The sequence below is a fragment of the Anomaloglossus baeobatrachus genome, chromosome 5 (assembly GCF_048569485.1).
Source record: "Anomaloglossus baeobatrachus isolate aAnoBae1 chromosome 5, aAnoBae1.hap1, whole genome shotgun sequence".
Classification (NCBI taxonomy): domain Eukaryota; kingdom Metazoa; phylum Chordata; class Amphibia; order Anura; family Aromobatidae; genus Anomaloglossus; species Anomaloglossus baeobatrachus.
Genome location: NC_134357.1, coordinates 403,144,277 through 403,170,916, shown reverse-complemented (window position 1 = coordinate 403,170,916; position 26,640 = coordinate 403,144,277). Strand labels below are relative to the sequence as shown.

At 46.9% G+C, this 26,640-nt stretch overlaps 1 protein-coding gene across 1 annotated transcript in view; it reads left to right on the top strand.

Annotated features, from left to right (window-relative positions):
* LOC142311635 (NXPE family member 2-like) overlaps positions 1 to 25,803 on the top strand; it is a 110,579-nt gene extending 84,776 nt beyond the window's left edge. The window contains exon 4 of the mRNA XM_075350201.1: positions 25,112 to 25,803. Coding sequence (XP_075206316.1) covers positions 25,112 to 25,647 — 536 coding nt within the window. The 3' untranslated portion in view covers positions 25,648 to 25,803. The remainder of the gene's footprint in view (positions 1 to 25,111) is intronic.
* The last annotated feature ends 837 nt before the right edge of the window (positions 25,804 to 26,640 follow it).

Sequence of the window (26,640 nt, the reverse complement as noted above, 5' to 3'; positions counted from 1 at the left end):
AGCAACGATAATTGAGAATAGGGGGGCATGTCACCGATGAGCGATTTTGAATGTTTTTGCGACTATTCAAAATCGCTCATAGGTGTCACACACAACGACATCGCTAAAGCACCCGTATGTGCGTCTCAAATTCCGTGACCCCGACGAGATCGCTTTAGCGATCTCGTAGCGTGTAAAGCCACCTTATGGCTCATAGACCCTGGGATTCTGAACTGCAGAAATGTGACATCTGGACCAGAGAGGTACATCTGAGTGTCATCAGCATATAGGTGGTACATATAGGTGGTACTGAAAGCCATGGGACTTTATAAGTTGTCCCAGGCCAAATGTATAGATAAAAAAAAGTAAGAGTCCTAGGACTGAGCCTTGAGGGACTCCAACAGAGAGAGGACGGGATGAAGAGGTTGTGTGGGAGTGAGAGAAACTAAAAGTGCGGTTGGAAAGGTATGAAGAGATCCAAGAGAGGGCAAGATCTCTGACACCAAGGGAAGAGAGGATCTGTAATAGGAGGGAATGGTGGACAGTGTCAAAGGCTGATGACAGGTCTAGAAGTAGGAATATAGAGAAGTGATTAATAGCTTATGCAGTAAGTATGTCATTTTTTATTTTAGTCAGGGCAGTTTCAGTAGAATGATGTGGACAGAAGCTGGACTGTAGGTTGTCAAAGAGAGAGTTAGATGAGAGGTGGGAGAAAAGTTTAGCTTGGACGTGCTGTTCGAGGACTTTTGAAGCGAATAAGGGTAGTGATATGGGGCAATAGCTGGTAGTAGAGGTTGGGTCGAGGGTGGGTTTCTTTAGGATGGGTGTGATTGCTTCATGTTTAAAAGCAGAAGAGAAGTTCCAGAGGGTAAATGTGCCGCCCGTGCAGCGGTCGAACCTCTCGGGTGTTGCGGCTGTGGCTCGAGGGTCTCCGGACCTGGGGGCTCGCGGCCACTCTCAAACAGAAAGGGGGGGATATTTACAGGGGAAAGAGTTTGTGATGCCACCCGTGGTGTGCGGTAACTGGGAGTACCGCCGCTGCCGATGGGAGCCAGATGACGTTCCCTCTACGATCCCTCTACGGGTAGGGGAAGGCCCCAGGACTCTAGATGTAGGACTTGCGGGTGCAGGGGAGCGTCCGGGCCCCGCTCCCTACTGTTGGTAGAGGAGCTTGCTCTCAAGGGCTCACACTTGGGATTTCTGTGGGCTGCGTGAGTTGGAAAGCCCTATCCCCCTCGTTGCGCTAGTGCCCTTGATCTCTGAGCTTCGTGGGGACAGTCCATAAAGTCACTATCCTCCACAAGTTAATTTCCGGATTGCCTGAAGCTACTCCCCGACCTAGGGTCCAGTACCCCGCCGTGCTTTCGGTTCCGGACCGGCTATTGGACTCGAGCTGCTGACTGTCCTCCAAGACCAGGTATAGGCACCTAGCCCCAATACGCCGCGACTGGGTCTCCGACTCCTCCGGGCTCAGACTACCGTCTACAACCCAACCTTCTACTCCCCGGGAGCCACACGCTCCCTTAGCTTCTCACTGCTCGAGGGTTACCACTAAACTCCTCGCTCCCCTAGAGCAGACTACTCTGTCACCTCGCACCAGTCTGCCTGAAGCCCAGGTGGGCGGCCCTACTCCAGCTCAGCAGCCCACCGGTGTGTCCGACAGGGCGCGGAGCGAGGCGTGACAGGGACTATAACACTGACGGAGGCAGCATCATAGGTTAGGAACCCAGAACCATGGGGGGTTGAGTTCTGCACTGAGAGATAAAGAGCGTGCAGTACTCTGTGACACCCTGACTAGTCCAGGGGCATCACATTCCCCCCTGGTTAAACGTAGCTCGTCCCAGAGCTACAGGACATCCAGAGGTTTATTTTTATTTATTTTTTTTTAACTGAAAAAAGAAAGGAATAATAATTTTAATTAAATAAGATTTTAATTCACAATCTCTCATCCCCCACAGAGGAGGCACACTACCTAAAATGTCGCATAACCAACAACTCTGAAGGTCACTTTACGCACAACGATATTGATAGTGATCGCGTTAGCAATGTGACATGCCCAGATCGTCGCTACGATTTGCCAAGGTTGCTCATAGGTCGTTTTGTAGCGGTCACATGTACCCATCTCACAAACGACGCAATATCGTTCAGCGATATATTGTTTGACCAAGGCAGTCGTGTGGACACCATCACACAGCAATCCTCTCAATGATTCCGGCAACGACAGAGGTGTATAATTATGTCCGCCTTATCAACCATGCCTGCCAAATCAAAACGCAGTTGGTACCTACAATCAGAGCAGAGGAGGCGTGGAGCATTCCTTGTAATGACACGCCCGTGTCACTGATGATGGATGCACTAACAATGTTGTTCATCATTGGCAGGGTGTCAAACGTAGCAATACGTATGCTGCGTTCTAAACGACGAACAATATTTTGAAACTGAACGATGTGTAACGATCAACGATTTTCGCTATTTTTAATATCGTTTGGAGTTGCTCATAGGTGTCACACCCAACGACGCCGCTAACGACGACAGAAGTGCGTCACGAAAAAACGTGACCCCGACGAAATATCGTCAGATAAATCGTAGCGTGTAACGGGGCCTTTAGAGTTAATTTTTATCAAAAGAAAAATTGGAACGCCACCAGCTGCAGTGGCAGTCGGCGGCCCTGCCCGCTCCACTGCAACCCCGCCCCCATGACAGTCCACTCCTAACGTCCTCGATCCCATCAACCCACCACCCAAAAACACCTGGACCCGCCGCTTCCTACCTGGGTCCATGACAGGTTTGAAGTCCGTATCAATATAAGGTAAAGTCTGGCTCACTTATCCAAATAGTAGGTGCCTCCGAGGAAATATCACAATATAGCGAAGAACAAATAACTCGGGCACACAGAAAAAGGTAAGAGTCTGAGGCAGAGTAGTGCTTGAATTTCAGTTTGCTTGTTTATTGATGCAAAGGATCCAAAAATAATATTTCTAACGTTTCGGCCTTCACATACAGGCCTTCGTCAGAGAAAGTCTATGATATAGATATACAGAAAGAAAAAAATTAAATTAGTTGTTATACAAACAACATAATGTACATACCAAACATGTTCGATATAAGAATACACCATTAACCCCATTACGACCGCGTTACGTTTTAAAACGGCACTAAAAAAGGGTACTTATTCCTTTCTGCCGTTTTAAAACGGCGGTCGGAAAAAAGGGTCTAGCGCCCCCCAGAGTCAGAAAATTTCCGGGGTCTCAGCTGCCGGGGGTAGCTGAGACCCTGGAGATCATGATTCGGGCCGGTTTTTCCGGTCCCCGCTCACCTGATGACCGGTATACACCGTATACCGATCATCAAGTTATAGTAAATGACCGCGCCGGTAAAAAATCATTTATCTCCCATCTGGCATGATCAAACATGCCAGATGAAAGATAAATCTTTTTCCCGGTTCCCTCCGGTCCCCTCGGTATCCCCAAAGTGCCCCCCCCCGACCCCCAACCCCCTCCCGAAAATCCAAGATGGCCGCGCGCATCGGAGAGCACAGCAGCGCGCCGGCCGCATTTACAGTGTTCCTATGGTTTCTGTCGTATGTGCCATAACACATACGACAGAAACCTGCTCCCTAGGCCCTGCCGGGTCCCCCCCTACCCCCCCCCTGGTGTCCCCCGGTGTCCCCCGGTGTCATACATACCGGAGCGCTGATCCCCCGCGGCCCCCTCCTCCTTCTCTGCAGACTCCGGTCACATGTGCCGAGCAGATGACAGCTTCCTGTGTTCAGAGACGCTGGCTGCTGCTCAGCACTGTGCAGCTGTGACCCGGGGAGGGTGGGTGCAGCTTTTTGCACCCACTCTCCTCAAATGGAGGGTCTGCCCTCCTAGAAAATGGGGGATACGTTCCCTGAACGTGTCCCCCATATTCTAGAAGGTCCAGAGTCGACGTGGGACGTCCAAATGGATTATAGTGGATTTTTTTTTTTTCTTTTCAATAAATTGGTCAATCAGGGAATGTTTTGGGGAGTGTTTTTTCAAATAAATTTTTTTTTGTTGTCAATTTTTTTTCTTATTACTGTCAATTAGTTATGTCGGGTATCTGATAGACGCCGTGACATAACTAATTGCTGGGCTTGATGCCAGGTGACATTACACACCTGGTATCAACCCCATTCATTACCCCGTTAGCCAACGCACCAGGGCGCGGGATGAGCTGGGGCGAAGCGCCAGAATTGGCGCATCTAATGGATGCGCCACTTCTGGGGCGGCTGCGGCCTGCTATTTTTAGGCTGGGAAGAGTCCAATAACCATGGCTCTTCCCATCCTGAAAATACCAGACCCCAGCTGTCAGCTTCACCTTGGCTGGTGATCTAATTTGGGGGGACCCCACGTTTGTTTGTTTTTTTTAATTATTTATTTATAAATAATTAAAAAAAAAAAAACAGCTTGGGGAGCCCTCCAAATTGATCACCAGACAAGATGAAGCTGTCAGCTGTGGTTTGCAGGCTACAGCTGTCTGCTTTACCCTAGCTGGCTATCAAAAATAGGGGGGACCCCACGTCATTTATTTTAATTTTTTTTTTTTTTTTTGGGCTAAATACAAGGCTAGGCATCCTTTAGTGTCACATGAAAGGCACTAAAGGGCGCCAGCTTAGAATATGCAGGGGGGTGGGACGTTATATATGTTTGACATCTATCCATTCATCCACTGTAGCATTTTACGCTGTGTGCCCACAATCAGGGTTTGCAGCGTTTTGGGCGCAGAGTGTTTTCCCTGCGTCCATAACGCTGCGTTGTGCAGTAGAAGCACAGTGGCAGGATTTTTAGAAATCCCGTGCCCACTGTGTTTCTTTTCTCCGCAGCATAAACCGACCTGTGGCGCAGCTTCCCGAGCCTCAGCATGTCAATTTATGCTGCGGAGATGAGTGTTCTTTGCAGGTAGAATAAAACTAAAGTCCACAGCAGCCTGAACCCAAATCGTGGGCATGGGCAGCTGCGTTCTCCCGTGGACAACACTCACATTTCTGCAGGAGGCTGACACTGTGTACTAGACGCCGTGTCGCTGGATCATGGCCACATAGCCTAAAGGCTACTTTACACGCTGCGATATCGGTCCCGATATCGCTAGTGTGGGTACCCGCCCCCATCTGTTGTGCGACACGGGCAAATCGCTGCCCGTGCCGCACAACATCGCGCAGACGCATCACACATACTTACCTGCCCGGCGACGTCGCTGTGACCGGCGAACCGCCTCCTTTCTAAGGGGGCGGTCCATGTGGCGTCACAGTGACGTCACTGAGCGGCCGCCCAATAGAAGCGGAGGGGCGGAGATGAGTGGCCGGAACATCCCGCCCACCTTCTTCCTTCCTCATAGCGGCCGGGAGGCAGGTAAGGAGAGGTTCCTCGTTCCTGCGGCGTCACACATAGCGATGTGTGCTGCCGCAGGAGCGACGAACTACATCGTTACTGCTGCAGTAACGATAATCGAGAATGGACCCCCATGTCACCGATGAGCGATTTTGCACGTTTTTGCAACGATGCAAAATCGCTCATCGGTGTCACACGCAGCAACATCGCTAATGCGGCCGGATGTGCGTCACCAATTCCGTGACCCTAACGACTCCGCATTAGCGATGTCGCAGCGTGTAAAGCCCCCTTAACAGTGAGAAATTTGTTGCTACAGCAACATTTTTGTGAAGTACCTGTGGATTCAAAATGCTTACTATACTCCTGAATAAAATCCTTGAGGGGTCCAGTTTCCAAAATGAGGTCACTTGTGGGGGGTTTCTGATGTATAGGTACCCAAGGGGCCCTGCTAATGTGACATGGTGCGCGCAATTTACTTCAACTTTTCCAAAATTCAAATGGTGCTCCTTCCATTCCAAGCCCTCCCATTTATCCAAACAAAGGTTTTTGGCCACATGTGGGGTATCCCTGCGCTCACAAGAAATTAGATAACAACCTGTGGGGTACACGTTTTGTTGTTGCCTCTTGAAAAAGTGAAAAATGTGTCGCTAAATCAACATTTTTGTGAAAAAAATGAAAATTTCAATATGGCAACCTAAGCTTATCAAATTCTGTGAAGTATTCGTGGATTCAAAATGCTCAATATACACCTAGATTAAAGCCTTGAGGGGTCTTATTTCCAGAATGGGGTCACTTGTGGGGGACCTCCACTGCTTAGGCACCTCAGGGGCTCTCCTAATGCAACATGGCGTCCGCTATTGATTCCAGCCAATTTTGCAGTCAAACTGCACTCCTTCTCTTCTGAGCCCTGTAGTGTGCCCAAACAGTTGATTTCCACCACATACAAGATATCAACAAACTCAGGAGAAATTGCGCAATAAATTTCATGGTGATTTATTTCCTGTTACCCTTGTGAAAAAAAAAGCTACCTGGTTGAAGTAACAATTTTGTGGTAAAATTTTATTTTTTTATTTTCATGGCTCAACGTTATAAACTTCTGTAAAGCACCTGGAGGTTCAGGGTACTCACCAAACATCAAGATAAATTCCTTGAGGGGCCTAGTTTCCAATATGGGGTCACTTGTGGTGTTTTTTTGCTGTTTACGTACCTTAGGGGTCCTCCAAATGCGACATGGTGCCTGCAATCTTTTTCAGCCAAATTTCCTTTCCAAAATTCAAATATTGCTCCTTCCGTTCCAAGCCCTCCCATTTCTCCAAACAAAGGTTTCAGACCACAAGTGAGGTATCACCGCGCTCATAAAAAAGTGGGTAACAAACGTTGGGGTCAAATTTTTGGAATTACCTCTTGAAAAAGTGAAAAAATTGATGCTAAAGCAACATTTTTGAGAAAAAAATGAAAATTTTCAATGTGACAACGTAACGTTATCAAAATCTGTGAAGTACTTGTGGATCCAAAATGCTCACTATACCCCTAGATAGAAGCCTTAAGGGGTCTAGTTTCCAAAATGGTGTCACTTGTGAGGGGTTTCTGCTGTTTAGGTACCTTAGCGGACATGTAAATGCAACATGGTGCCCGCAATCTATTTCAGCCAAATTTGCTTTCCAAAATTCAAATATTGCTCCTTCTGTTCCGAGCCCTCCCATTTGTCCAAACAAAGGTTTCTGACCACATGTGGGGTATTGGCGCGCTCATAAGAAAGTGGGGAACAAGTTTTGGGGTTCATTTTGTTGTGTTATTTCTTCTAAAAGTGAATAAATTTGGGGTAGAGCAACATTTTAGGTAAAATTTTATTTTTTGCTTTTTTTCATTCCACTTTGCTTTAGTTCCTGTGAAGCACCTGAAGGGTTAATAAACTTCTTGGATGTGGTTTTGAGTACTTTGAGGGGTGCTGTTTTGAGAATGGTGTCACTTTTAGGTATTTTCTGTCACTTAGGCCTCTCAAAGTCACTTCAAATGTGATGTGGTCCCTAAAAAAATGGTTTTGTGAATTTTGTTGAAAAAATGGGAAATTGCAGATGAACTTTGACCCCTTCTAACTTCCTAACCCCAAAACATTTTGTTTCAGAAATTGCGCTAATGTAAAGTAGACATGTGGGAAATGTTATTTATTAACTGTTTTGTGTGACATAACTCTCTGGGTTAAGGGCATAAAAATTAAAAGTTTGAAAATTGCAAAATTTTCAAAATTTTCATCAAATTTCCGATTTTTTCACAAATAAAAGCAAAAAATATCGTTCTAAATTTATAACTATCATGAAGTACAATATGTCACGAAAAAACAATGTCAGAATCACCGGGATCCGTTGAAGCGTTCCAGAGTTATGACCTCATAAAGTGACACTGGTCAGAATTGCAAAAAATGGCCTGGGCATTAAGGACAAAACTGGCTTCGTCCTTAAGGGGTTAAGGGGGAAAAAACCACACAACAATATCAACAAGCTCATTGGTACTGATAGTTAGTCTATGATGAGAAAGAGAATTCACATAATGTATCATAATGGTCTGTCTTGAGAAAATTATTATCCTCTAGAGGAGGTAACGGTAAAAAATGACCGCTATACAGGAAAACCACCCTAGGGAGGGTTATCAGGAATAAATGAGACATACCTATAAGATTGTAGAGAAAACGGTGTGTATGCAATGTACGAAAATTCCGTATAAGGAAGGGATACCTAAAAATAGAAAGTAGTCAGAAAACCGGTCCGGCTAGAAGGTTAAAATACTCTATACAAGAAAGCGAAGTCAAAATGTGACAAGTAGTAGATGAATAGAAAAGGATCATGTGAGCTACAAAGAGGAGATGAGAAAAAAGGAAGGACCAAGAAAAAGGGGGAAAGAAGGGAGAAAAAGAAACAAAGAACAAAGAGATATGAATAAGCAGAAGAGAAAAATGAAGGAGGGGAAATGAGGAGCAGTTTACAGTTCTGGAAGTGAAAATGAGTTTAAGAATACCTCTGTTGACATCAATGGTATAACTAATAGCAAACAGATGATGTAAGAGTCACGCTAAAGAAGTGGAGTCCACTGCAAGGTACTATGAGAGGGGAAAACGACTGTTAAGTCATAATATCCGGAGTGCGTAGTATTATGAGGGAATATGTCCAAAAAATAGATCAAATCAGTGTGTACATACCCGGTTGCCGTATACATGGTGCAGACAAAACTGTTGGTGTGGGGAGTGCCCTTACACTCAAAGGCAACACGTTTCAGGTATAATAACCTCTATAATCAATCAATATGAACAATTGATCAATATGTTAATATCACATTTATGAAGAAAATAAGTATATAGTTGAGAAATCGGCACGTACCGAACAGTAGAAATACTAAGTAATATGGCACGATGTATGATAAACACCCTGAGGGTATGAAATACCTAATGGTATGGTCTGCAAATAAAAAAGAGCATGTCAAAGCGAGTGTATGTCTCCATGAGTACAACTACAATGAAGCGTGGAAAGGATATGACATGTCAAAGCACAAACCTTTGTCTTGCTAGATAAGGCTAGGTATTAATGCATCAAAAGATATTGGTATGAGGGGAATCAATCGGACTCCTAAAGAAAAAAATGTACAGATCATAATGAAGAATAGGTATAGAAACTGTACAAGGTCAGAGCCAGAGGAGAAAGAGAAAGTAAGCAGTCTATACCTTGGAGAGGATAAAATCCTGTGTGGTGGCCGGTCCCCGTGCAAGTTCCTATGCTGCATGTGGAAGTGAGGAGTGCGCCTTTTAATGGTGCCTAATGGCCCAGGTGAGTCTGCTCTATCAGGAAGTCCGGCCTGTGGAACGCAGGGACCGCCCGTGGCACACACGCCGCCCATGCGCGGAGGAGTCCCTTGAGACCATCGGCGCATGCGCGAGCGGCGGCCACAGCCGGTCCACGTGCGTCTGTGAGGGCAGGGACAGGACGCACGTGCATCCCGGAAATGAGGGTACTGAAGCGCAAACAGTGATCGTGGAACGCACGATCGCCCGTGCGCCGAAGGGCCAAGGGGCCGATCAGCGCATGCGCAAGCGGCGGCCACGACATGTGAATGTTGGGTAGGAGGAGTGGGCCGGGCGCGTGCGCAGACCGGCCGATAAGGCGGCCGAGACCACGCATGCGTGGGCACACAGACGTCCTTGTGATCCTGGTGAATGATGCCGATATTATATTCAGTGCCGTGACGAGACCATGGAAAAGCTACAGCGCCTGTGAATAAAAAAGAACATAGGGTGATTAGAAAAACCAGGTAATTCGAACGTACATCAAGCCAATATAAGGAAATTTTCTTTTTAAGAATAGCAATAAAGAATAGGATTATTCAGCAAGAATAAGTAATCAATAAAGAAGAAGAGACTGCATTCGAAAAGATGGAAAAGAAAAGGAGAAATAGAAATAGGTATAGAAGAAAATGCAAAGAATTTTTTTATAAAAAAAGGAGAATTATTAAAGCAGAATAGATATAGAGAAAAATAGGAAAATTAGAAGTAAAAATAGAAGGCATACTGATTTAATAAAAAATCTCATATTCCCGATTCAAACCATAGGGTTCTAATGTCTGCAATGTAAAAATCCAATATGCCTCCCGTTCTTTCAACCTCTGCACCCTATTGCCCCCCCTCCTGGGTTGAAGTACTTGTTCCAAAACTTGATAGCGTAGCTGTGCTACCGTGTGACCAGCCTGTAGAAAATGTGCAGGAATGGGTAGTAATGTCTGCTTACACCTAATGGTCGATTTGTGTTTACTTATACGGTCTCGGATATGTTGGGTAGTCTCCCCAACATATCCGAGACCACAGGGACACTTAATCAAATACACAACATATGTTGAATCACAGGTAAAAAAGTTTTTTATGTGAAAAATCTTACCGGTACGGGGATGGGTGAAAGTGCTACCTTTTGTAATATTTGAACATTGAATACAATGTAAACATGGGTAAGTACCAGTACGCGCTGTCTGTAATGTCAACTGTAGTGCCTGTTTCCGCTGGGAGCCAATATCTGCCCGCACTAAACTATCCTTCAGATTTTTTGGACGCTTATTACAAAAAAGAGGTCTGTTTTGAAACTCCGAAATATTAGGATAAGCCTGGCCCAAAAGTGACCAGTGTTTTAGGATAACCCCCTTGACCTGCGCCTGAAAGGGATGATAGGTCGCAACAAAGGTGGCCCTAGGGCCTTGTACCGGACTTGCCCGTCTGGTGATAGATTCTGGTGTCGCAACGCTCTGTGGATATCCCCTGGCTATAAACTTATCACTCATCTCCGCCCGACGTCTTGCTCGTATGTCAGGGTCTGACACAATACGGTCAACCCTCTTGATCTGAGAGGATGGTAGAGCCCGCTTGATATGACTGGGATGAGCACTGGTGTAGTGTAGCAAACTATTCCTGTCCGTGGATTTAGTGTAAAGATCAGTTGAAATAGTGCCACTGGATGATTTCAAGACGAGTACGTCAAGAAAATTGATCTTGTATTGGTCTGAATGTAAAGTAAACTTGAGATTGGGTAAACAGCTGTTCAAATCAGAGTAAAAGGTACTTAAATCAGAATGGTCACCATGCCATATCATGAAAATGTCGTCTATATATCTGCGCCATGTGACGACGTGTGTTGAAAACATAGGATGGGAATAGACGAAAGTTTCCTCGAAATGCGCCATAAAAATATTAGCATATGGTGGTGCTACATTCGATCCCATGGCAGTCCCCTGGATTTGCAAATAAAATTGATCTTGAAAAAGAAAAAAATTATTATGTAACACTATTTTCAAAAGGTCAATGACCAACTCATCCCTCAGATTAAAAGCACACTTCCAGTCCCTGGACTCTGGTGAGACTACTTTTACTCTGATTTGAACAGCTGTTTACCCAATCTCAAGTTTACTTTACATTCAGACCAATACAAGATCAATTTTCTTGACGTACTAGGGCCACCTTTGTTGCGACCTATCATCCCTTTCAGGCGCAGGTCAAGGGGGTTATCCTAAAACACTGGTCACTTTTGGGCCAGGCTTATCCTAATATTTCGGAGTTTCAAAACAGACCTCTTTTTTGTAATAAGCGTCCAAAAAATCTGAAGGATAGTTTAGTGCGGGCAGATATTGGCTCCCAGCGGAAACAGGCACTACAGTTGACATTACAGACAGCGCGTACTGGTACTTACCCATGTTTACATTGTATTCAATGTTCAAATATTACAAAAGGTAGCACTTTCACCCATCCCCGTACCGGTAAGATTTTTCACATAAAAAACATTTTTACCTGTGATTCAACATATGTTGTGTATTTAATTAAGTGTCCCTGTGGTCTCGGATATGTTGGGGAGACTACCCAACATATCTGAGACCGTATAAGTAAACACAAATCGACCATTAGGTGTAAGCAGACATTACTACCCATTCCTGCACATTTTCTACAGGCTGGTCACACGGTAGCACAGCTACGCTATCAAGTTTTGGAACAAGTACTTCAACCCAGGAGGGGGGGCAATAGGGTGCAGAGGTTGAAAGAACGGGAGGCATATTGGATTTTTACATTGCAGACATTAGAACCCTATGGTTTGAATTGGGAATATGAGATTTTTTATTAAATCAGTATGCCTTCTATTTTTACTTCTAATTTTCCTATTTTTCTCTATATCTATTCTGCTTTTATAATTCTCCTTTTTTTATAAAAAAATTCTTTGCATTTTCTTCTATACCTATTTCTATTTCTCCTTTTCTTTTCCATCTTTTCGAATGCAGTCTCTTCTTCTTTATTGATTACTTATTCTTGCTGAATAATCCTATTCTTTATTGCTATGGTGTACTTAAAAAGAAAATTTCCTTATATTGGCTTGATGTACGTTCGAACACCCTATGTTCTTTTTTATTCACAGGCGCTGTAGCTTTTCCATGGTCTCGTCACGGCACTAAATATAATATCGGCATCATTCACCAGGATCACAAGGACGTCTGTGTGCCCACGCATGCGCGGTCTCGGCCGCCTTATCGGCCGGTCTGCGCACGCGCCCGGCCCACTCCTCCTACCCAACATTCACATGTCGTGGCCGCCGCTTGCGCATGCGCTGATCGGCCCCTTGGCCCTTCGGCGCATGGGCGATCGTGCGTTCCATGATCAGTTTGCGCTTCAGTACCCTCATTTCCGGGATGCACGTGCGTCCTGTCCCTGCCCTCACAGACGCACATGGACCGGCTGTGGCCGCCGCTCGCGCATGCGCCGATGGTCTCAAGGGACTCCTCCGCGCATGGGCGGCGTGTGTGCCACAGGCGGTCCCTGCGTTCCACAGGCCGGACTTCCTGATAGAGCAGACTCACCTGGGCCATTAGGCACCATTAAAAGGCGCACTCCTCACTTCCACATGCAGCATAGGAACTTGCACGGGGACCGGCCACCACACAGGATTTTATCCTCTCCAAGGTATAGACTGCTTACTTTCTCTTTCTCCTCTGGCTCTGACCTTGTACAGTTTCTATACCTATTCTTCATTATGATCTGTACATTTTTTTCTTTAGGAGTCCGATTGATTCCCCTCATACCATTATCTTTTGATGCATTAATACCTAGCCTTATCTAGCAAGACAAAGGTTTGTGCTTTGACATGTCATATCCTTTCCACGCTTCATTGTAGTTGTACTCATGGAGACATACACTCGCTTTGACATGCTCTTTTTTATTTGCAGACCATATCATTAAGTATTTCATACCCTCAGGGTGTTTATCATACACCGTGCCATATTACTTAGTATTTCTACTGTTCGGTACGTGCCGATTAGTGATGAGCGAGTACTAAAAAGCTCGGGTGCTCGAAGCTCGGGCCGAGCCTCCCAAGATACTCGTGTACTCGGGCCGAGCAACGAGCCCAATGTTATCCTATGGGAGACCCGAGTATTTTTGTGAAATGACCCCCCGGCAGCATGGAGAAACCCTAAAAATGGCACAAAAGTCTCAGAAGAGTGCTCAAATGACATGGCAACAGCATGGGGAAGACCCCTTGAAGCATTTATCACTCAAAAGTCACAGCTGTGAACAATTTTGTCCGCGTTTTACGCCATTTTTACGGACTCACCAGAAAACCTTCCAAAATGACACCAAAATGATTTTTCATGGCGGAAATGTTAAGGGCACATACCCAATAGTGAGATAGAGCTGGTGTATGTTACTTTTTGAGATTAATACATGAAAGATTTTACGTGAAAACATTGTGTGGCACTCCGATGTCCCTGAGAAGAGACGTACATGAAGGCCTCTTGAGTCTAATGTGCCCATTTTGAGGAAGTGAGTCTTTGTAGTATTTTCCTTTGCCAGGGCAGTCCAAAATTGTGAGGTTCACCAATGCCCCTGCATACAGACGTGCATGAGGGCCTTTAAACGTGAAGTGCCCATTGTAAGGAAGTGGGTCTATTGTAGTATAGCCCTTAGGCAGGGCAGCCAAAAATTGGGAGGCTCCACATTGTCCCTGGATAGAGACGTGCATGATGGCCTTTAAACCTGAAGTGCCCATTGTAAGGAAGTGGGTCTATTTCAGTATAGCCCTTTGCCAGGGCAGCCAAAAATTGGGAGGCTCCACATTGTCCCTGGATAGAGACGTGCATGATGGCCTGTAAACCTGAAGTGCCCATTGTAAGGAAGTGGGTCTATTTCAGTATAGCCCTTTGCCAGGGCAGCCAAAAATTGGGAGGCTCCACATTGTCCCTGGATAGAGACGTGCATGATGGCCTTTAAACCTGAAGTGCCCATTGTAAGGAAGTGGGTCTATTTCAGTATAGCCCTTTGCCAGGGCAGCCAAAAATTGGGAGGCTCCACATTGTCCCTGGATAGAGACGTGCATGATGGCCTTTAAACCTGAAGTGCCCATTGTAAGGAAGTGGGTCTATTGTAGTATAGCCCTTAGGCAGGGCAGCCAAAAATTGGGAGGCTCCACATTGTCCCTGGATAGAGACGTGCATGATGGCCTTTAAACCTGAAGTGCCCATTGTAAGGAAGTGGGTCTATTGTAGTATAGCCCTTAGGCAGGGCAGCCAAAAATTGGGAGGCTCCACGTTGTCCCTGGGTAGAGACGTGCATGAGGGCCTCAAAACATTAAGTGTCCATTTTAAGGAAGTGGGTGTATTATAGTGTAGCCCTTAGGCAGGGCAGCCAAAAATTGGGAGGCTCCACGTTGTCCCTGGGTAGAGACGTGCATGAGGGCCTCAAAACATTAAGTGTCCATTTTAAGGAAGTGGGTGTATTATAGTATAGCCCTTAGGCAGGTCAGCCAAAAATTGGGAGGCTCCACGTTGTCCCTGGGTAGAGACGTGCATGAGGGCCTCAAAACATTGTTCCCATTGCAAAGGAGCGGGTCTCCTGTCGTTGTAATGTCCATTCTGCAAAGAATGGGCGAAAAAATTTACCACTGGGGGTATACCTGAAACAAAGGCCTAAGTATTGCAATTTGTAACGGTCATCATCATGGTGGCGCATGAGGAGAAGGAGGAGCAGTCCAGCGATTATCCAAAGTCCAGAAGTGTGTACCCATGGGTGAGTGGAGGTACATGGCAAACTTTAAATTCCGCTCTCATTTGCTGGTGGTGTGGTGAAGTCTGGCCCAATCCAACCCTTGTTCATCTTGATCAGAGTCAGCCTGTCAGCATTTTCAGTTGACAGGCGGGTGCGTTTATCTGTAATGATTCCACCTGCGGCACTAAAAACACGCTCTGACAAAACGCTAGCAGCAGGGCAGGCCAGGACTTCCAAGGCGTAGAGAGCCAATTCATGCCACGTGTCCAGCTTGGATACCCAATAATTGTAAGGCACAGAGGAATGTCGGAGTACAGTTGTTCGATCTGCAAGGTACTCCTTCAGCATCTGGGCAAACTTAGGATTTCTTGTGGCACTACCCCGCACCTCAGGGGCTGTGGTACGTGAGGGGCTGAGAAAACTGTCCCACATCTTAAAGACTGTTCCCCTACCTCTGGCGGATTGGACTTGTGCCTCTCTCGGCTGTACGCCTCGGTTGTCCACTGATTCCTGACCTATGCCGCTAGCGTTTTGTGAGGGGAATGCTTTGCCTACTTCCGTGAGTATGGCCTTCCGAAACTGCTGCATTTTGGTTGACCTCTCCTCCACGGGAATAAGAGACAAAAAGTTCTCCTTATAGCGTGGGTCTAACAGTGTTACCAACCAGTAATGATTGTCGGCCAAGATGTTCTTAACGCGAGGGTCACGAGACAGGCAGCTTACCATAAAGTCAGCCATGTGCGCCAGACTCTTAACAGCCAGGACTTCAGTAGCCTGACCAACAAGATGACTGAACATGCTGTCCTCCTCCTCCTCCTCCTCATCTACCCTGTCCTCTGGCCAGCCACGCTGAACCGAGGATATGACTGGTGTGCATGTCATATCCTCAATTTGGCCGGAGAGTTGCTCCATGTCTTCATCCTCCTCCTCGTCATAGTCCTCCACTGCACGTTGTGATGAGACGAGGCTGGGCTGTGTGTTATCACCCACATCCACTACTGTTTCTTGCTGCAACTCATCGCGCTCCGTCTGCAATGCATCATGTTTGTTTTTCAGCAGAGACCGTTTTAGAAGGCAGAGTAGCGGTATGGTGACGCTAATAATGGCGTCATCACCACTCACCATCTTGGTGGAGTCCTCAAAGTTTTGGAGGATGGTACATAGGTCTGACATCCATCTCCACTCCTCAGGTGTTATGTGTGGAGTTTGACCCATTTCCCGACGGCTTAGGTGATGCAGGTACTCAACAACTGCCCTCTTCTGCTCACATATCCTGACCAACATGTGCAGAGTTGAATTCCAACGCGTGGGGACATCACACACCAGTCTGTGAGCCGGAAGATGCAAACGGCGCTGAAAGCCGGCAAGGCCGGCTGAAGCAGTAGGTGACTTTCGAAAATGTGCAGACAGGCGGCGAACTTTTACCAGCAGATCAGACAGCTCTGGGTATGACTTTATAAACCGCTGAACCACGAGGTTGAGCACATGGGCCACGCATGGAACATGTGTCAGCTGGCCTCGCCTCAAAGCCGCCACCAGGTTCCAGCCATTGTCACACACGACCTTTCCTGGCTTTAGGTTCAGAGGTGTGAGCCAGTGATCTGCCTGCTGTTTCAGAGCTGTCCACAGCTCTTCTGCATTGTGGGGTTTGTCACCTATGCAGATTAGCTTCAGCACAGCCTGTTGCCGCTTCGCCGAGGCAGTGCTGCAGTGCTTCCAGCTTGTGACTGGTGTGGAGGGCACAGTGGATGAGGATGCGCAGGAGGAGGAGGAGGCTGAAGAGCATGACATTCCGGAGCTGTAGAGTGTGGGTGAAACACTGACTGAGGTAGGGCCTGCAAACCTTGGTGTGGGAAGGACATGTTCCGTCCCTCGCTCAGACTGGGTCCCAGCTTCCACAATATTAACCCAGTGTGCCGTCAACGAGATGTAGCGGCCTTGCCCACAAGCACTTGTCCACGTGTCTGTGGTTAGGTGGACCTTGGGTGAAACAGCGTTGTTCAGGGCACGTGTGATGTTTTGTGACACGTGGTTATGCAACGCGGGGACGGCACACCGGGAGAAATAGTGGCGGCTGGGGACCGAGTAACGTGGGACAGCTACCGCCATCAGGTCACGGAATGCTTCTGTCTCCACCAGCCTAAAAGGCAACATTTCCAGCGCAAGCAGTCGCGAAATGTTAGCATTTAGAACTGTGGCATGTGGGGTGTTGGCAGTGTATTTGCGCCTGCGTTCAAAGGTTTGCTGAATGGATAACTGAACGCTGCGCTGGGACAAGGACGTGCTTGATGATGGTGTTCTTTCTGCGTAGGCAACTGCAGGTGCAGGAGTGGAGGAGGCTTGTTCGCAGGCAGCATGGACAGAGGATTGGCTCGCATGCACAACCAGCGAAGACGTAGCAGTGACATCAGCAAGCACTGCTCCTCGACTCTGTTGTACTTCCCACAAAGTCGGGTGCTTGGCTGACATGTGCCTGATCATGCTGGTGGTGGTCAGGCTGCTAGTTTTGGTACCCCTGCTGATGCTGGCACGGCAGGTGTTGCAAATGGCCTTTTTTGAATCATCTGGATCCAACTTAAAAAACTGCCAGACTCGGGAAGACCTAACATTTGTACAGGCACCTTGTGTCGTCGTGTTGTTCCGGGGAACGGTTGCCTGACTTCTGCCTGGGGCCACCACCCTGCTTCTTACTGCCTGTTGTGATGCTACGCCTCCCTCCCCCTGTGCACTGCTGTCCTCGCTCTGCATATCCTCCTGCCAGGTTGGGTCAGTTACTGGATCATCCACCACGTCGTCTTCCTCTTCCGCACCCTGCTCCTCCTCCTGACTTGCTGACAATTGCGTCTCATCATCGTCCACCACTTGTTGAGACACGTTGCCAACTTCGTGAGAATGTGGCTGCTCAAATATTTGGCCATCTGTACAGACGATCTCCTCATGACCCACTTCAATATGAGCTGGCGAGAGGCCAGAATGTGTGAATGGAAACGTGAACAGCTCTTCCGAGTGTCCAAGTGTGGGATCATTAATGTCCGAGGAGGACGTGTACTCAGCCTGGTGGTAGGAAGGAGGATCAGGTTCAGAAATGTGCGGTGCAGTATCACGGCTACTGACACTTGACCGTGTGGAAGACAGAGTGTTTGTGGTGGTGCCAATCTGACTGGAAGCATTATCTGCTATCCAACTAACAACCTGTTGACACTGGTCTTGGTTCAAGAGCGGTGTACTGCTGCGGTCCCCAAGAATTTGGGACAGGACGTGCGAGCGACTAGATGTGGCCCTTTGTTGTGGCGAAATTAGAGCTTGCACACGACCTCGGCCTCTGCCTGCACCACCATCACGTCCACTTCCTTGTTCCTTGCCAATGCCCTTGCGCATTTTGCAATGCTGTGCACTGCTGACGTGTATATTCACTACTTGTGCGTTATATCAAAGTGTGTGGAAATTGCACACAAGTGCACCTGTACGCTGCCACCAACAGGCACACACGTGCGGTTTTAAAAACCAAGCACGGACGCAATAATAACCTAACAGGTTTTTTTGGGGAGCGACAATTACAGACAAGTCAGACACTATCTGGACTGTTTTACACTGTGTACACCAGCCCCAGATATGATGAAGGCTGGTATACGGTCACCACTACCCTGCCTGCCTGCCTGCCTGTATACTGGTACAATAGTCCTGACAAGGACTCTTTTGGTCACTAGCCTGTATTCAGACCTGGCTATACCCTGCCTGTATATAGCAACAATAGTCCTGAGAAGGACTCTGCTACTGTACTCCGACCTGGCTATACCCTGCCTGCCTGTATACAACTAGAATAGTCCTGAGAAGGACTTTTGGTCACACTGTTTGCAGCCCTGCAACTGAAAAAGCTATAAAGGGCCGCAAAGCTTTCCCTGAATCAGCGACACTCTCCCTGCACTGACTGTCTGAATAGCTGTGAGCAGAGCACAGCGCGCCGGCCGATATAAAGGCTCGGTCACGCTGTGCAGGCCGGCCAATCACTGCAATTCCACAACTAACAGGGCTGTGGCATTGCAGTGGTCTGCCAGCCAATCCCTGCATGAGGGCTGGCTCTCAAAAGAGCGCCAACATGCAGGGATGAAGACCACGAGTACAGCACGAGTATCGCGAGATTACTCGGTCCCCGCCGAGCAGCCCGAGTACAGCGATACTCGTGCGAGTACCGAGTAGTGACAAGCATGCTCGCTCATCACTAGTGCCGATTTCTCAACTATATACTTATTTTCTTCATAAATGTGATATTAACATATTGATCAATTGTTCATATTGATTGATTATAGAGGTTATTATACCTGAAACGTGTTGCCTTTGAGTGTAAGGGCACTCCCCACACCAACAGTTTTGTCTGCACCATGTATACGGCAACCGGGTATGTACACACTGATTTGATCTATTTTTTGGACATATTCCCTCATAATACTACGCACTCCGGATATTATGACTTAACAGTCGTTTTCCCCTCTCATAGTACCTTGCAGTGGACTCCACTTCTTTAGCGTGACTCTTACATCATCTGTTTGCTATTAGTTATACCATTGATGTCAACAGAGGTATTCTTAAACTCATTTTCACTTCCAGAACTGTAAACTGCTCCTCATTTCCCCTCCTTCATTTTTCTCTTCTGCTTATTCATATCTCTTTGTTCTTTGTTTCTTTTTCTCCCTTCTTTCCCCCTTTTTCTTGGTCCTTCCTTTTTTCTCATCTCCTCTTTGTAGCTCACATGATCCTTTTCTATTCATCTACTACTTGTCACATTTTGACTTCGCTTTCTTGTATAGAGTATTTTAACCTTCTAGCCGTACCGGTTTTCTGACTACTTTCTATTTTTAGGTATCCCTTCCTTATACGGAATTTTCGTACATTGCATGCACACCGTTTTCTCTACAATCTTATAGGTATGTCTCATTTATTCCTGATAACCCTCCCTAGGGTGGTTTTCCTGTATAGCGGTCATTTTTTACCGTTACCTCCTCTAGAGGATAATAATTTTCTCAAGACAGACCATTATGATACATTATGTGAATTCTCTTTCTCATCATAGACTAACTATCAGTACCAATGAGCTTGTTGATATTGTTGTGTGGTTTTTTCCCCCATAATGGTGTATTCTTATATCGAACATGTTTGGTATGTACATTATGTTGTTTGTATAACAACTAATTTAATTTTTTTCTTTCTGTATATCTATATCATAGACTTTCTCTGACGAAGGCCTGTATGTGAAGGCCGAAACGTTAGAAATATTATTTTTGGATCCTTTGCATCAATAAACAAGCAAACTGAAATTCAAGCACTACTCTGCCTCAGACTCTTACCTTTTTCTGTGTGCCCGAGTTATTTGTTCTTCGCTAGGTTTGAAGTCCGGGCAGAAACAACAACAGTCAACAATATTAAGCAACAGCTGCTGGGGCAGCCTCCTCTTGCAGCTTTCCTTCCCTCAACCCGCCACCCCAACCATCCCCATCCCCAGTGCCACCTTCACTCATGGTGCTGCACTGTCCTGAGTTCATTGTAGTTCTCCGTGGTGACGGGTGCAGCTGCTCTCAGTCCTTCAGACGAACCGGGTAACCCTGTAAGACCGTTACCCTCTGCACCATCCTCCACCAAGGGCCTCTAGTACCACCTCCTCATGGCACACCGCTTCGGGCCCTGATGGCCTTTTCATTTTTAATGATGCAACATAAAAAAGGTTCAACAAGGATGGCGCCTCTTGAAACATTAACTCCTTTGCCACCCTCCACCTGGGGGTCCAGATGGCCTTCTCCAATTAACACGGATACGTTCAACAAGGGCAACAAGTCCTGGAACAGTCATTCTTCAACTTTTAACACACTTGCTGGTAGCTATTCAGGTTCAGCTACCACTGCTGCATACGAATTCCAGCGGCCCCAGCAGCTACCGGGTGGCCGCGCAGTGGCAGAACCGGCATCTCCTCAGGCTCCGTCTCTGCTGTGATGGGAACAGAATCCGACCAGTCCGTAGCTGGAGTTGCAGAGTCCGGGTGCCATGTATCGGGGTACGGGCCCGGTGATGTGGCCGGGTCTGGTCGGGCCGGTGTTGGGAAGAGCTGTGTCGCGGCTTGGTCTGGTAATAAGGCCGAGGGGTTTGCAGTCTGCCTTTCATAGACGGGGACTGGAGGTTCCGCTGCCGGTGTTGGGGGTAGCGGCATGGCGTCTGCCGAGGGCAAGGGTGACGGTGGCTGGATGCTTGCAACGGTTGGGGGCAGACCGGATCCCGCGGCCGGGTAGGCCGGGTCAACTGGGACTGGGTAGATGCTTACCCGCTCCTCTCGTGGGACCTCTATCTCACAGGCCCGCACCGCCACAGCCAGACTCCTCATCTCTTCCCTCCAATGGTTCAGGATGTACAGAAACTGTGTTCGCATCCTCCTGCTAAGCTGCTCGGTTTCTTTCTCTATCCAGTTCATGGTCCCAGGAGCAGCGCGCTCCGGTGACCAGTCCCTTGCGGTCGCCATCTTCCCTCTGCGGTGTCCAGGAACTTTATGGCAGAGTCCTGGCATCCCTGCTCCACTTCCGCTGCTACATTCCGTCACGTCTCCTTGATTTTCGCCAGCTACTCACTCTCGCACCGGGGAACACTGGGAACATCCGGTTCCGGCCACACTCTCAGGATGAGGGGCGGGGCTTCAGCTTTGCGCACTTTTGGTGTGGAAGATGGCGTTTTGGTGCCAAAGATGGCGGAAAATGGCGGGAATGGAATTTTGACACCGCAGCTTGGATTTTCAAGGCTCACGTCACCCAGGTTAGTGGGTCCTGTCCGAAATATGTTCTTGATGCTAGCTAGGTCCGGTGATCAGGAAACAAGAGCTCCCCGATAAACTGCTTGGTCAGCTGCCGATATCCTTCACTCACACCTCCAGGGTTTGCTTGCCTTGCAGCCCTCAGCGCCTCCTGGACGTTCAAAGCATAGTCACACATACTGTCCTGCACCCCTTGCTTGCATCCGAAGAATTGTACTTTCAGCTCTGCGGCCGTGCGAGTATCAAAGGCGGTCCTCAGCCGCACCATAACTTACTCTACAGTTCCTTTATCAGTGTCCGGCCAAGTCTTAGCCTCCCGCTGGGCCTCACCGGTTAGCTGACCAATCAGGACCTTTGCCCTCTGACTCTCAGCAAGAGGGTACAGAGCAAACAAATCACACAGTCTTTCATGGAAGATAATCAAGTCATGCGACTGCCCGAAATACTTCGGCAACCATGTCGGTCCCGGTATATAAGGCATAAAAAGTGGCATTACTGTTGCTGCGGTGGTCATGGCAGCCGGGTTCCCATCTGGATTAGACATCTTCCTTCCCCCTTTGTGAACCTCAGCTAGGTTCAACACTTGTTTGAGGAAGCGGGAGTTAACTTGTAACGGCTTTCGCGGCAGGCTTTCTCTTCATGCCTCTTTCTTCCTGCGCTGCACAGCAATGGCGGGCGCCGCTTTTAAACAAGTAGATTTCACACAGTTCATATTGGCACACAGTACCCGTTTGTCGCAGGCACGAATATCCTGTCCGTGATACCACATGTAGTGCCCCAGGGTTGAGAGGGTTAATTCGTTCCGTGGCCGGGCTGGTGGTGCAGATCCTCTGTGTCATCACGGGGTGGCCTGACCTGGTTTCGTGACCCCTAAGCATACAGAAAAGAGGGTGGAGGGTAGTAGGAAGGAAAGTCTTTAGATGATCGTGACGCCACCTCCGTATACGGCCAGGTAACAGCCGCCGCTGCTGTCGCTGTCCTCTGAGGCAGATGTCACTGCAGCTAGGGTAGATTTTCTTCCCGCAGGTGAAGCTAGGCCCCAGGGATATGATGGCGGTGGAACGGGGTAATACATTGGGGGTGCAGGGCTGAGAGCGACTGCAAGAACTGGACGACAGAGGTTGGAGTCTCCTTTTACCTTTTACTGGTATCCGGTGAAGTTCAGGAGTTGGTGGCCCGGTCAGCCTGGAAATAGCAGGGAAATTTCTCTCTGCCCGGTGGTTATAAGCTTCCTTCTATGTGCAGTTGTAGATCGCTGTGGCCTGAAACTGCACAGCGTCCCTCTTTCTAAGTGTGTTAAGTCTTCCGTCTGCCGGGTAGCGCAAGCTGGTACTGGGGCCCACTCTGTAGAAGTGACTTTGGGCTCTTTATTGCCACTTCGCCTGCGGATTTTAGGTGGGCCAGAAGAGGTGAACGCTTCTGCCCTCCGGCGTTACTACTGAACCATTAGCACCCAGTAGTCTGGGACGCCGGTTTCCCGTTCTATGCGCTCGGTCCTGGAGAGCTGGGCAGCAGCTCTCAGACAGCGTCCGTTCTCTTTGCTTTGTAGTACTGATCTGAAGTCAGTCTTCCTGTTACTCCCTAATCCCTCCTCCAAGTCAGTATGTCCAGAGAGGCTCCTTTCAACACAGATGATAAGCTCCCCCTTCTGGCCCAGGAGAGGAGTGGTGTTGCATGTTAGTATACCTGGCAGAGATTTCCCCACTGTTTCCAAGCATGGCATTGCTCCTAGTGATGAGAACAACGCCACTGTAGTTCCCAGGACCACTGGGGTGCCAAATATGCAAATCTCATTTTTGTTCTCAGATGACTGCATTCTTGCTGTCAGCATGGTAGAGTTAAAAAAGTGTGCAGTGCGTACAGACTTTCATCACAAACCTAGACAAGCCCTTAATTATAAATTAAGCACTGGAGCATGCCCAATCCTAACAGCATGTAATATAATCTCTGCAAGGATTCAGCTCTGCTTGATGGTTCCAGCAGTTGTCACATGGCTATTCCACTGAAATGGGATTTTTATACTTATGGCCTGGTGACATCTACCTGTTCTTCCTACTTCTTTCTATGAACTAGGAGCTGTAGTTTTCCACTTAACACTGAGAGAATTGTGAAGATCAGCTCATTGGCACGTGACTGAAAGCATGGAAATCATATGTGAAAGAGAGTTTACATGACGGCTACTCAAACCGCATGTAGGTGGGGGCGCCAAACAGAATTCTTTCTCCAAGTGCCGGAGAACCGAGATTTGCTTCTGGTAACAGTATAACGATAATATTTTGGATGCTGAAAATTTGGTTGTCCTTGTCACACAGATGTTAGTATCTAAATCCAAATCTGGAGTTACTGTATGTGCTTTGCAGTGGTCAGATATTTGGAAGATTTAAAGGGAACCTCTCAAACCAATGCCTCTCAGGGATAATACCTCAATACATATAATATTCAAAAGGAACATGCCATGACTGTGGAGGTATGTGCAAATGTAATAATGTAGTAGCCAAACAACACTATAAAGCTACTAAACAATAACCCAGCCATCATTAAAATGTAAGCTTCAAGCATAGTTAAGTCCTACTACTAGTATTAAGATATTGGGTTTCGGATTATTCACACCAAATACCTAGAACTATTCCAGTATTCGTCACAAATAACGAACCTTATGCAAGTCAATGAGGAACCCGAGTATTTTTCTGGGAAATCTTCAAGAAAAATTCTTAGGTTACCCATTGATTTGCATTAGCTTTTTATTCATGACGAATACTGGAATACTAAGAAGTAACAAGGCACTCCCAGAATATGATAAAAGGTATATTTATTAATGTGCTCGACAACAAAGAACGTTTTTGGCCCAAAGTGGACCTTCCTCAGTAGCACATATGTGAGGAGGACCGTAGTATGAACTGTAGGCGCGGAATCCACCGCTGCATGGTGGCAGCCCCCATGCAGCGGTGGATTCCGCGCCTACAGTTCATACTACGGTCCTCCTCACATATGTGGTACTGAGGAAGGTCCAGTTTGGGCCGAAAACGTTCTTTGTTGTCGAGCACATTAATAAATATACCTTTCATCATATTCTGGGAGTGCCTTGTTACTTCTTGTTTATATGGCTTTGGAACCTGAAGTGCACCCCAGCATCTTTTGAATCCATACGAAGGAAGTGCCGTTTTCTTCTTTATATGAATACTGGAATACTATCAGATGTTCGGTACGAATAATCCAAACCTGAAATTTTTACTATTCGCCCATCACTGCCTACTACATCTTAGAGACTCCAAGGGAATTAATTACATCTTTGCACTCGTCACGGTCAAGCCTGACATTTGGAAAAAAATAAAAAAACCTTAAAATTATACAAGACCAGAAATATTGTACTTCATAATTCTTTGAGTGTCATTTTACGTTTTCTTCATTTTTTTTAAGTATATGTTTCTCTTTGTCTTTTTCAAACAGGTCTGAAGACATTTAATCTACACAGAGCAGGACTTGATACTTTGATGATTGCAATTGATCAGAAAAGAAATATTTATTTACAGTGGAAGAAGCACAGCCATCCAATTGTTGCAAGTCGCATTTACACGGTCAAAGATGATGCTTATGTTTATGAGGAGATTGATCGACTAGCAGGAGGTTCCAATTATGTCATTGTCATTTGTTTGGGTCAACACTTCAGGCTTTTCCCAGTCCAGCTTTTTATCAGGAGAGTTATTCATGTGCGAACAGCTTTGATTCGTCTCTTCTTGAGGAGTCCAGATACCAAGGTGATCATCAAAAATGAAAATACAAGAAATGATGGTCTTGATTCAGAGCGATTCAGTGACTTCTATGGATATATTCACAACCTGATATTGAAAGATGTCTTCAGAAATCTTCCTGTTGCTGTGGTCGATGCTTGGGACATAACTGTTGCTTACAATACCCATGACGTTCTTCCTCCAGAACTTGTAGTCAAGAGCCAGGTAGATTTGTTCCTAACATATATTTGTTAATTTTACTGGTAAAAATATCAATTTATTTTCTATTTTTGGTGCTTTCTTACTTTAAATCTTCAATTTGGAATCCTAAAATTAAGGCCAGTTGGTGGATGTGATAAGAGACATACTAATAGCTTAGGTATAAAAGCAAAAAAAAAAAAATTGAGAAGAAAGGAAGATATAATTATTGGTGTACTTACATGAAAAGTGGTTATGGTGAAATTTAGAGACCTAGCTGAGGTTCACTTCTTACTGTTACTTCATAGATCGCTAATAGTGTTGAGCGAGTAGTTGATTATTAGTACTCGCTATGCTGTTAGCGAGTACTGTCCACTATTCGCATATTCGTTACGAGAAACGGGCACTATGTATGTTAATGAGAAATACTTGCTAAGTAGTGAGTAACCCAAAAGCCATACTGTTTATGCTAGTAGCAAATAGTACGGCTTTTGAGTTACTCACTACTTAGCGAGTATTTTCCATTGACTTACATTGTGCCTGCTACTACTAACGAATATGAGAGTATCGGACAGTACTCGCTAACAGCATAGCGAGTACGAATAGTTAACTACTCGCTCAACACTAATCGCTAAGACTCCAATCCTCAAAAGGTTACATAATTCTGGCTAAAAAGGGAGGTTAAGGAAGACTTAGGCGGGCTTTGCACACTACGACATCGCAGGCCGATGCTGCGATGCCGAGTGCGATAGTGCCCGCCCCCGTCGCAGCAGCGATATGTGGTGATAGCTGGCGTAGCGAAAGTTATCGCTACGCCAGCTTCACACACACACTCACCTGCCGTGCGACGTCCCTGTGGCCGACGACCCGCCTCCTTGTTAAGGGGGCGGGTCGTGCGGCGTCACTGCGACGTCACACGGTAGGCGGCCAATCAGAGCGGAGGGGCGGAGATGAGCAGGATGTAAACATCCTGCCCACCTCCTTCCTTCCGCATATCCTACGGAAGCCGCAGTGAGGCCGGTAGGAGATGTTCCTCGCTCCTGCGACTTC